General features: G+C 42.3%; 1 protein-coding gene across 1 annotated transcript; it reads right to left on the reverse strand.

Annotated features, from left to right (window-relative positions):
• Positions 1 to 432: 432 nt before the first annotated feature.
• Positions 433 to 5,902, reverse strand: LOC128695862 (uncharacterized). The gene is made up of 2 exons (XM_053786769.2): positions 5,744 to 5,902; positions 433 to 3,000 (listed from the first exon to the last, which is right to left on the reverse strand). The coding sequence occupies exons 1-2, from the start codon at positions 5,814 to 5,816 to the stop codon at positions 569 to 571; spliced, it is 2,505 nt and encodes an 834-aa protein (XP_053642744.2). The 5' UTR covers positions 5,817 to 5,902; the 3' UTR covers positions 433 to 568.
• Between the last annotated feature and the right edge of the window lie 7,361 nt (positions 5,903 to 13,263).

Here is a 13,263-nt window from a genome sequence, read left to right on the forward strand (position 1 = left end):
AAGTCAACGCTACCTTGTAGGTGACACCACACATGAAAAATTATTACTAGCAACACATTAAAGACAGACTATGCTCTTCTTCTTTGTAAACATTTGTAAAGTCAATAGACGGTGGGAAGCAGCAACGGTGCCTCTGGACGGTGGGGAGCAGCAACGATGCCTCTGGACGGTGGGGAGCAGCAACGGTGCCTCTGGACGGTGGGGCGCAGCAGTGATGTGATGCCTCTGGATGTTTGGGAAAAGCCATAACGCCTCGACCGGAGAGTCGCCGTCTGGAAGGTGCCCTGAACGTCCAGCTCTTCGACGAGACGTCTAAGAACAGTATCAAAATCTGCTGGAACTGTCAGAGTTAGGGCGGAATCCGTTAGTGCAGACGCGGAATCCAGCAGCAGGATGTTTTCGGTCCAGCGGAAGGATCTTTCTTGTCCAGCAGAAGGATCCGTTAGTCCAGACGTAGGCTCTCTTAGCCCAAATTCAGAATCTGTTAGCCCAGTGGCAGGATCTGTTATGCTAGCAGGAGAATCTGTTAATCAAGAGGCAGGATCTGTAAGTCCAGCGGCAGGATATATTAGTCCAGAGGCAGGACCTGCTGTAACTTTTGTAGCAACGGCAGGATCTGTCTTAGCTGTTGTTGCGTAAGTGTTGGTAGAGGTACTTCTGTTTCTGTTGATGGTGAGTCAGTGACATCTCTTACTGCACCGGCAGGATCTATTGGTGGATTTTCAGGATCTACGGGTGGATTAGCAAGATCTGTTGGTGAATCAGCAGGATCTGTTGGTGGATTAACAGGATCTGTTGGTGGATTAACAGGATCTGTTGGTGGATTTTCAGGATCTGTTGGTGGATTTTCAGGATCTGTTGGTGGATTTTCAGGATCTGTTGGCGAATTAGCAGGATCTGTTGGTGGATTTTCAGGATCTGTTGGTGGATTAGCAGGATCTGTTGGTGGATTTTCAGGATCTGTTGGTGGATTATCAGGATCTGTTGGTGGATTTTCAGGATTTGTTGGTGGATTAGCAGGATCTGTTGGTGGATTATTAGGATCTGTTGGCGGATTAGCAAGATCTGTTGGTGGATTAGCAGGATCTGTTGGCGGATTAGCAAGATCTGTTGGTGGATTAGCAGGATCTGTTTGTGGATTAGTAGGATCTGTTGGCGGATTAGCAGGATCTGTTGGCGGATTAGCAGGATCTGTTGGTGGATTAGGAGGATCTGTTGGTGGATTTTCAGGATCTGTTGGTGGATTAGTAGGATCTGTTGGCGGAATAGCAGGATCTGTTGGTGGATTAGCAGGATCTGTTGGTGGATTTTCAGGATCTGTTCGTGGAGTAGCAGGATCCGTTGGAGGATTAGCAGGATCTGTTGGTGGATTAGCAGGATCTGTTGGTGGATTTTCAGGATCTGTTGGTGGATTAGCAGGATCTGTTTGTGGATTGGCAGGCTCTGTTGGCGGAGTAGCAGGATCTGTTGGCAGATTAACAGGATCTGTTGGTGGATTAGCAGGATCTGTTGGCGGATTTTCAGGATCTGTTGGTGGATTAGCAGGATCTGTTGGCGGATTAGCAGGATCTAGTGGTGAATTAGCAGGATCTGTTGATGGATCAGTAGGATCTGTTGGTGGATTAGTAGGATCCGTAGGTGGATTTTCAGGATCTGTTGGTGGATTAGCAGGATCTGTTTGTGGGTTAGCAGGATCTAGTGGTGAATTAGCAGGATCTGTTTTTGGATTAGTACGATCTGTTGGTGGATTAGAAGGATCTGCTGGGGCAACAGAAGAGTCTGTTGGAGATTTGACAGGACTTGTTGGCTGATTTGGGGGATCTGCTCGTGATACAGCAGGATCTTTTAATGTAGCTTCGGTGTCCTTTGAAACAGGATTTGCTGCCAAAGCAAGAGGATCATTTGATCCTGCTCTACGATTTGTTGGTGCAGCGAGAGCGTTATTAGGCCTTGCATTAGAGCGTGTTGATGCAGGGTAATGTTGATTTGGCGAAGCCATCCTGGTGGAAGTAGATGGGTCAATTTCAATGATTATATCGCTTTTGGAATTTAGGTATGGAAAAAATGGAAGTCCCGGAAATCCAGTGTGTACAGTGGTAGGATGGTTCCGTCTACTGTGTCCAAACGATCCGAAATGCGTGAATGAAGGAAAGGAGGGATTACCCTCAATGTTAACCCCGAAGATGGAACCTCCAGATTGTTGGGAACATTGACATCGGCAGCATCTGTCTTCTGGGCTGAGGAATAGACAGCGGTTGACACATCTGGGCACACCAGGGCATAGGTAAGCATCATCCCCACAGTAACACTCGCGGCAGCCCTCGGGACCAATAGCTATTTTGCAGCCTAGAGGACACCGCAAACGTGACCCGCTGCGACACCTGGGCTTGCGGCTGACTTGAGTTCCAGAAACCCTCGAAGGCCGCTCAGGTGATGGAAATCCTACAGCAGGAGACTTTACAAAGGGTCCAAATCCAAATGGTGTTGTATGAGCTCCCAAGGACGTTGGTGCACGTACTGAAGGATCAGCTGAATTTGATGGAGGGAGAGTACAATTGCAAAAAAAGCAGCCGCTGTTATCGTCTCTGTCAATACATCCTCGAAGACACTCGGGCATGGCAGGACAGGTCCCAGGGCCGTCACAGCGGCACCGGCGGCACCCGTCGTCCCCAACTTCCTCGGTGCATCCATCGTGACAGGTGGGGGTGGGACAAGAGACTCGCGCGGAGGTGCATACACACCCGGGGCATCCATTATCATCCAAGATTGTCTGACAGTCTGAGGGGCAGGGAGCGAGGGCGGGGCACACCGCGGGTTCAGGAGGAGGACAATCACAGCCACCACAGCCATCAGGTCCTGGACTCACAGTGCAGCCTGGTGCGCATTCCATTGTGGCGTTGGCGGCACAGTCAGGCAGTGCCACCCTGCCACACACACACACTGGGCATGATCCGTCTGCGCGTGATACCGACACGCACTTGTCCTGGCACACCCGACATCCTGCAATATTAAAAGTTAGTAAGATTGTCATCCTGCAGCTGTGATAGTCAGTAACATATACATCTTTGAATAACAAAATTTGAGATCCTTGAAAGCCAAATTCAACATTTAGAAGAACTCGTAAACCGATAAACAGAGAAGTTACAAGTTACAGAGTACTTGAGCCCAAGAGGTCATCCAGCACTCATGTCAATAAAAAGCTTTATACACACACAAAAACACACACACACGCGCGCGCACTCGTCAGATAAAACAAACCAAAAATTAAAATATAACGAGTGAAGGACAATAAATATTAGCACACGAAGATTAAATAAACAGCATCAATTAAATAATTCGTTACTATATAAAAATTAACAACATTTTCCGAGGTCCCTATATTCATAACATTCTTATTTTCAAAATAAAGAAATCACGATACCGTGGCTGCAACATTTCACTAAAAAACGAACTTTGGAGAGGAACCTTAAGTCAACGTTTCGGTCCTTCCAGGACCATTGTCGTCACAACCGAAAAGTCGTCATAAGGTTCCTCTCACAGTGCATTTTTTTGGTGACTCCTGTTACGTTGTAACACTTGTGTCGTCATGTAGGGTTGAATTTCATTGGATAAGTGTTTATCATACTCCGCTTATCAAATACACAGGTAACCATAAAAAATTAAGAAAAAAATGTCGAAGCGGTGCACACCATGGAAAACTGAGCTCTATGGTCAGCAGCATAACGTAAGTCACAGACAGAAGCATGCAGCGCTGTATAGCCCTTGTGGTTTAGCGCTTCTTTTTGATTATAATAATAATAACAGACAGAAGCAGGAAAACGTGAAAACATGTGGCTAAGAGTGAGGATTGTGTGGCCTCAGTCTACAATGTCATCGCAAAGTGAACTTGAATTAATCCTCCTACTTACCAAGCGCAAAACTTATTGCTCATCTACAGGACTTACTCGGTCCGGTAGATCCCAAGGAAATACTGATCTAAGTGACCTACGAAGTCACGAAATTAGAAACCTAGACAATTAGTATATTCAAATATAACAATATTTACTGAAGCGAAGCGCTAAACTTGTGTTGGACTGTTTAGGCAATGAATGGTGAGGGTTCGATCTTCTTATTGATAATACCAAGACAAGCACAGTACCTAACAATACTTAACAAGCGTTAAACCCGAAGAAGCAGTCACAACTTTAATATTAATATGAGTACAAATGATAAGAATCATTAACAAACGACGATACACTGGGAAGGGGCAGAATAAGAGGAGGAACTAAAGTTAAGGGACTGAATATATAAAAGGTCTGAAAAAGTGAGAGGTCTGAGAATAAATGAGGGGACAAAGTAAGTGAATGATCTCAGATATATGAAACATATCATCTCAAAGACGAGAACGTTCAAAGTGCAAAGATAAATTTTTCATACATTAAATCCCTGCATGATTGATTATTCCGCACCCTTGCTCGCTCTAGTGTCCCACACAATACTTAGAGGACTTGACCAAGGAATTAAAATGAACCAATCAAAATGATGAAGGCATGCAAGCACCCCGAATGTGTCCTTGCTTGCCTTCAGATCTATAGATAACACGTTCTTAATCCCCTGCACAGGGAAGAGACGACAGGATAAAAATTTATAAGGCTGTACTTGATACCAGATAATGGATTACTAGAAAGACTTTTTTAATACAATCAACAGGTAGAACAAATGGCACCAGATGTAAACAAAGACGAAAACAGTGCCCGAAGACTATTAGAGAGTTTTTTCTAAAAAGTGCCATAATACTTTTTTCTGCAGTTTTATAATAATAGAATGGGATGCAACTGGAATTAGCAAATGCTACTCCAATGAAGATGTAAAAAAAATAACGTATTGAACACTGAAGGAGGGACTCCTCAAGCTTAGCTGTGTTGCAGTAGCTACACGATACTCAAAGACGCGCTCCAAACTTTTTTTTTTTTTCATGATGCAAATTAATCAAATAGCTGTAGCAATATTTAAAATGACTCATCTACACAACCTGCACCAAAGACCATTTATATGATACAGTACCAAGATATATAAGAACTTCCACACTCAGAGCGGTGCTTATACAAATGGTCTTCCGCCTTCCAACTTAAATTGTTTTCTGTACTTCTAGCAATCAAATGTGTACATGCATTGTGATCACAATGTGTACGTACACGTACATTATGATCACAATATGTACGTACATTGTGATCACAGTGTGTACATGCATTGTGATCACAATATGTACGTACATTGTGATCACAGTGTGTACATGCATTGTGATCACAATATGTACGTACATTGTGATCACAATGTGTACATGCATTGTGATCTTGGATCATCCCTAAACACATTAACCTTGAATCTCGACTGCAGAATGCTTGTCTCTGAAGTAAGTCATAGGAATAACAAAATTGTAAATAACGGTCGGGGATTATTGTCTGTGGCTTCCTGCTTATCTTTTAATTTATGATAGAACTGAGGAGGTATTCCCTCAAGGAAGATGTCGATTATAACTTGAGGCTTTAACTCTGTTCACTGTTAATAACTCATTAGCACAATGACGTGCTTAACCCAGAGAATGTTGGGACTCAGTCCCTGGATCCAGTATATAACAAGTATGGTTATATTATACATAACAAAGCTAACATATAAAATAATGTGTGGCAGATCAGCATTGAACATCAATTAAATATAAAAAAAAGTATGAAATGTGGTTCACGTGTGTTCCGTTCAGTCTTACCTGCAAAGCTTTGAGCTGAGACTGTGTTCAGCAGCAACACCAGCACCACCGCTGCCGCCGCTGCCATCCTCATGACTGGCCGGCTCCGGCTGCCTCCTTAGACACTGGCAAGTGTGGTCTCACCGCTCCTATACTCACCCACCCGTGTGCACACAAGGATACACAATGCCTATCTGCCTGCATTGTCTCCTCCTTTGCTTATATAACCTTGGCTTCCTTGTCTAGGTTTGTGTGTATATGTGTTCGTGTGTGTTTAAGCACATTATATATATATATATATATATATATATATATATATATATATATATATATATATATATATATATATATATATATATATATATATATATATATATATATATATATACATATATATATATATATATATATATATATATATATATATATATATATATATATATATATATATATATATATATATATCTTTCTGTTGGCTGTTCCCAACACCAGCCTTGGCACACGGCTCGACCCACAGACCATCCGCATTGGTGTTGCCCTTCGACTTATCGCCCCTATTCTCGCCGAACACAGGTGTATTTGTGGTAGTGAAGCAGCTGACCGATTCGGGTACCATGGTCTTGTGTGCCGTAAATCCGAGGGACAGATTGCAAGACATGAGGAGGTTAATAACATTATAAAGAGGAGCCTCGCACCAGCCGGATACCCATCAGTAAGGGAGCCGCCCCTACTATGCAGATCTGATGGCAGCCAGAAGTGTCCAGATGGTATCACACTTCAAGCCTGGACAGACGGTAAGCAGGTGGTGTGGGACTACACATGCGCATCTACCTTGGCTGATACCTATCTCCAATACACAAGAGAGGAAGGAGGGGCAGCCGCCAGCTTCAGGGAGTCCCAACAGCCTAGAAAATATGGAGAACTTGCCCATCATTATATGTTTGTTCCCATAGACTCAGAGACCCTTGGCTCATGGGGAAAAAGTGCATCTAAGTTCCTTAAGGAGGTAGGCAAAAGACTCATCAGGGTAACTAGGAATCCCAGGGCAGCTAGTTTTTAGTTCCAGCGACTCAGCGCTGCTATTCAGAGGGGTAATGCCTGCTGTATTTTGGGCATGTGCCCCAGCTCTGAGGAGCTGGATGAGATTTTCGCATTAGAATCAGTGACAAACACGTAACAACATGTACTAGACATGTATCTCTCACATCTCATGTACTGTATATGCCATCTTTATATCAACAATGTATCTCTTAAACCTTTTGTACCATATTATGTAATAAAATATACCTATTGGTAAAAAAGAATGAAAAGAAGGGGTGGCAGGGGAAGTGGAATATTCAGACGGCTTCAGGAAGAAATCCAAATATTCTTCATTGAAGCCTTTTTATCCACTTTTCAGAGGCTATGAGTCCCACAGTTTACACCAGAGGTGGACCCCATTATATATATATCTATATACATCTATATATATATATATATATATATATATATATATATATATATATATATATATATATATATATATATATATATATATATATATATGTATATATATGTATATATATATATATATATATATATATATATATATATATATATATATATATATATATATATATATATATATATATATATACACATATATATATGTATATATATATATATATATATATATATATATATATATATATATATATATATATATATATATATATATATATATATATTTATATATATATATATATATATATATATATATACATATATATATGTATATATATATATGTAGTGGATGGAGGATCCATACTTAGTTTTAAGAAGAGGAACGATAAAGCTCATGGAGCCGGGAGAGTGGACCTAGTAGCGACCAGCTAAAAGGCGGGGCCAGGAGCTATGAATCTACCCTTGCAACCGCAAATAAGTGAGTATAAATAGGCAAGAATACGCACACACACACACACATATATATATATACATATATATATATATATATATATATATATATATATATATATATATATATATATATATATATATATATATATATATAATAAATAGTATCTTTATTTACTACAAGTACATGTACATGGTATACAGTCGTAGCTGACATCAGTGACATACTACTATATAGAAAGCCCCTTGTTATTCTGAGCATTTCGGACAAACTAGGTCAGTGTCCCAGGATGCGACCCACACCAGTCGACTAACACCCAGGTACCCATTTCACTGATGGGGAACAATCAACAGGTGTAAAGAAACACGCCCAATGTTTCTTCTCTGGCTGGGAATCGAACCCAGGCCCTCGCTGTGTGAAACGAGAACTTTAGCCACCAGGACACCGTACCATTTATATATATATATATATATATATATATATATATATATATATATATATATATATATATATATATATATATATATATATATATATATATATATATATATATATATATATATATATATATATATATATATATATATATATATATATATATATATATATATATATATATATATATATATATATATATATATATATATATATATATATATATATATATATATATATATTTATACTATATATATATATATATATGTATATATATATATATATATGTTTATATATATATATATATATATAAATATGTGTGTGTGTATATACTTACCTATTTATACTCACCTATTTGCGGTTGCAAGGGTCGAGTCATAGCTCCTGGCCCCGCCTTTTAGCTGGTCGCTACTAGGTCCACTCTGTCCAGGCTCCATGAGCTTTATCGTACCTCTTCTTAAAACTATGTATGGATCCTCCATCCACTGCATCACTCTCCAGATTGTTCCACGTCCTAACAACTCTATGACTGAGGAAGTACTTCCTAACGTCTATGTGACTCATCTGAGTTTTCAGCTTCCAGTTGTAACTTCTTGTTGTGTCCCATCTCTGAAACATTCTGTCCCAATTCACCTTGTCAATTCCTCTTAGTATTTTATATGCCGTTATCATATCCTCCCTATCCCTCTTGTCCTCCAGTGTCGTCAGGTAAATTTCCCTTAACCTCTAGTCGTAGGACATACCCCTCAGCTCCGGAACTAGTCTTGTTGCAAGCCTTTGCACTTTCTTTAATTTCTTGACGTATTTGACCAGGTATGGCTTCCATGCTGGTTCTTCATACTCTAGTAAAGGCCTAACGTACAAGATGTACAGTGTCGTGAATGACTCTTTACTTAGATATCGAAACGCTATTCTTAGGTTTACCAACGCCCGTATGCTGCAGTAGTTATTTGTTTGACGTGCACGTTAGGAGATGTGCTTGGTATGATGCTCGCCCCAATATCCATTCCTTAAGTGAGTTTTACAGCCTTTGACATCTTAGGCTGTACTCCGTCTGCGGTCTTCTTTGTCCTACTCCAAGCTTCATAACCTTGCACTTGGTGGGGTTAAACTTCAGGAGCCATTTGTCACACCAGGCTTGCAGCCTGTCCAGATCACATAGTGGGTTTACCTAATCCTCGTCCGTTTGTATTCTCCTGTATATGTGTTTGCGTGTGTGTGTGTGTGTGTGTGTGTGTACTCACCTATTTGTGGTTGCAGGGGTCGATTCATAGCTCCTGGCCCCGCCTCTTCACTGATTGCTACTAGGTCCTCACTCCCTGCTCCACGAGCTTTATCAAACCTCGTCTTAAAACTATGTATGGTTCCCGCCTCCACTACGTCACTTTATAGGCTATTCCACTGCCTGACAACTCTATGACTGAAGAAATACTTCCTAACATCCCTTTGATTCATCTGTGTCTTCAACTTCCAATTGTGACCTCTTGTTTCTGTGTCCCTTCTCTGGAACATCCCGTCTTTGTCCACCTTGTCTATTCTGCACAGTATTTTATATGTCGTTATCATGTCTTCCCTGACCCTCCTGTCCTCCAGTGTCGTCAGGCCGATTTCCCTTCACGTTTCTTCGTAGGACAATCCCCTAAGCTTTGGGACTAGTCTTGTTGCAAACCTTTGCACTTTCTCTAATTTCTTGACGTGCTTGACCAGGTGTGTATTCCAAACTGGTGCTGCATACTCCAGTATGGGCCTGACGTAAATGGTGTACAGAATCTTGAACGATTCCTTTCTGAGGTATCGGAATGCTATCCTTAGGTTTGCCAGACGCCTGTGCGCTGCAGTAGTTATCTGATTGATGTGCGCCTCAGGAGATGTGTTCAGTGTTATACTAACCTCCAGATCTTTTTCCTTGAGTCAGGTTTGCAGTCTTTGGCCACCTAGACTATACTGTGTCTGCAGTCTTCTTTGCCCTTCCCCAATCTTCATGACTTTGCATTTGGCAGGGTTAAATTCAAGGAGCCAGTTGCTGGACCAGGCTTGTAGCCTGTCCAGGTCTCTTTGTAGTCCTGCATGATCCTCGACCAATTTGATTCTCCTCATTAACTTCACATCATCTGCAAACAAGGACATTTCTGAGTCTATCCCTTCCATTATGTCATTCACATATACCAAAAACAGCACACGTCCTAGGACTGACCCCTGTGGAACCCCACTTGTCACAGGCGCTCACTATGACACTTCGTCACTTACCATGACTCGTTGTTGCCTCCCTGTCAGGTATTCTCTGATCCACTGCACTGCCTTTCCTGTTATGTGTGCCTGATCCTCTAGCTTTTGCAGTAACCTCTTGTGAGGAACTGTGTCGAAGGCCTTCTTGCAGTCCAAGAAAATGCAGTCTATCCACCCCCCTCTCTCTCTTGTCTTACTTCTGTCACCTTGTCATAAAACTCCAGTAGGTTTGTGATACAGGATTTTCCTTCCCTGAAACCGTGCTGGTTGTAGAATATACACTTGTTTCTTTCCATGTGCTCCACCACTCTCCTCCTGATGATCTTCTTCATGACTTTGCATACTATACACGTTAGTGACACAGGTCTGTAGTTCAATGCCTCATGTCTGTCTCCGTTTTTTTAAAAATTGGGACTACATTTGCCATCTTCCATACCTCGTCGAATTCTTCTCTTGGCCTCCTGCAGTTGTGTGGAGGTTTGTACATTACTGCAATTATCACGTTATGGCCCTCAGACTGGATTGTTCCTACTAAGTAGTCCCTTTCGCCCATGCCATCCATTCCTTCTATTTTCTCAAAACCCCACTGGTTTTTAATGAGCAGTGCAACTCCTCCTCCCCCTCTCCTCCCTGTCTTTCCTGAGGATTTGCATCTGTTATCATCCTGGTGAGTTTTGTTTCTGTGAGTGCTATTATGTCTGGGGATGCCTCCTTGATTCTTTCATGCCACTCCTCATACTTATTTGTTATTCCATCTGCATTTGTATACCACACCTTCAACTTGTTTTCTAAGACTGTGGTCTGGGGGTACATTGGTGTTGGGGAAGTGGGAGACCTGATAAGGAACTATGGTTGGTTGCTGTGGGGGTGGAGTTTGTAATGAGGTGGGTGGGGGAATTAGATATGGCATGGGTGTTTTGGGTTAGAATGTTTGGTTGCACTGGGGTTGTCCTGGTTGGGGGCTGCTGTAGGCAGTTGTAAGGGAGGCTGTATTTCATCTTCCTCCTGAGTCTGGGTTCTCCTGTCCATCTCCATCTCCATCTTCTCTCTTTCCTCCTTTCACCTTTGTACCATCTCTCTCAGTTTCGCCTTTCTTCTTGTGTTCTGTCGCGGTTGAGATACACCTTCCGGTATGCCGGCATGTCCCTTAGTCTTGTTTTTCCTGCAGGATCCTGTTCCGAGTCGATTCTGCCTTGAAAGTCACTTTCACTGGCTGGGTTCTTCTTCTTGCAAACCCCCCTATTCTCCGAAAATTTTCCAGCTGGGTCATGTCATCTTCTGTTGCTTTTATGATGCTTTCGATTTCATTTTTTCCCTTGTTTTCTTGCTTCATAAGTTTCCCCTTCAACTTCCTGGAGCCCATACACAAAGACTGACCTCTCCCTTTCATTCTCCCACTGCGTATCCTTATGTATCCACTGATTCGATTTAATTTCCTCCATTGCAGCTTTCCTTCCTTCAGTTTCACTATCTATTGTATTGTGTGTGTGTGTGTGTGTGCGTGCATGTGTTTATGTGTGTGTGTGTGTGTGTGTGTGTGTGTGTGTGTGCGTGTGTGTTTATGTGTGTGTGTGTGTGTGTGTGTGTGTGTGTACTCACCTAGTTGTACTCACCTAGTTGAGGTTGCAGGGGTCGAGTCCGAGCTCCTGGCCCCGCCTCTTCACTGATCGCTACTAGGTCACTCTCCCTGAACCGTGAGCTTTATCATACCTCTGCTTAAAGCTATGTATGGATCCTGCCTCCACTACATTGCTTCCCAAACTATTCCACTTACTGACTACTCTGTGGCTGAAGAAATACTTCCTAAGATCCCTGTGATTCATGTGTCTTCAACTTCCAACTGTGTCCCCTTGTTACTGTGTCCAATCTCTGGAACATCCTGTCTTTGTCCACCTTGTCAATTCCTCTCAGTATTTTGTACGTCGTTATCATGTCCCCCCTATCTCTCCTGTCCTCCAGTGTAGTCAGATTGATTCCCCTTAACCTCTCCTCGTAGGACATACCTCTTAGCTCTGGGACTAGTCTTGTTGCAAACCTTTGCACTTTCTCTAGTTTCTTTACGTGCTTGGCTAGGTGTGGATTCCAAACTGGTGCCGCATACTCCAATATTGGCCTAACGTACACGGTGTACAGGGTCCTGAACGATTCCTTATTAAGATGTCGGAATGCTGTTCTGAGGTTTGCTAGGCGCCCATATGCTGCAGCAGTTATTCGGTTGATGTGCGCTTCAGGAGATGTGCCTGGTGTTATACTCACCCCAAGATCTTTTTCCTTGAGTGAGGTTTGTAGTCTCTGGCCCCCTAGACTGTACTCCGTCTGCGGTCTTCTTTGCCCTTCCCCAATCCTCATGACTTTGCACTTGGTGGGATTGAACTCCAGTAGCCAATTACTGGACCAGGTCTGCAGCCTGTCCAGATCCCTTTGTAGTTCTGCCTGGTCTTCGATCGAATGAATTCCTCTCATCAACTTCACGTCATCTGCAAACAGGGACACTTCAGATTCTATTCCTTCCGTCATGTCGTTCACAAATACCAGAAACAGCACTGGTCCTAGGACTGACCCCTGTGGGACTCCGCTGGTCACAGGTTCCCACTCTGACACCTCTCCACGTACCATGACTCGCTGCTGTCTTCCTGACAAGTATTCTCTGATCCATTGTAGTGCCTTCCCTGTTATCCCTGCTTGGTCCTCCAGTTTTTGCACTAATCTCTTGTGTGGAACTGTGTCAAACGCCTTCTTGCAGTCCAAGAAAATGCAATCCACCCACCCCTCTCTCTCTTGTCTTACTGCTGTCACCATGTCATAGAACTCCAGTAGGTTTGTGACACAAGATTTCCCGTCCCTGAAACCATGTTGGCTGCTGTTGATGAGATCATTCCTTTCTAGGTGTTCCACTACTCTTCTCCTGATAATCTTCTCCATGACTTTACATACTATACATGTCAGTGACACTGGTCTGTAGTTTAGTGCTTCATGTCTGTCTCCT

Source organism: Cherax quadricarinatus, chromosome 14 (assembly GCF_038502225.1).
Source record: "Cherax quadricarinatus isolate ZL_2023a chromosome 14, ASM3850222v1, whole genome shotgun sequence".
In the NCBI taxonomy this organism is placed as follows: Eukaryota; Metazoa; Arthropoda; class Malacostraca; order Decapoda; family Parastacidae; genus Cherax; species Cherax quadricarinatus.

Excerpts from the sequence above, each read along its gene's own strand:
- LOC128695862 (XM_053786769.2), bottom strand. The coding sequence starts at position 5,816 with ATGAGGATGGCAGCGGCGGCAGCGGTGGTGCTGGTGTTGCTGCTGAAC. Across the intron at positions 3,001-5,743 it reads CTCAGCTCAAAGCTTTGCAG|GATGTCGGGTGTGCCAGGAC; the intron begins GTAAGACTGAAC and ends TTAATATTGCAG.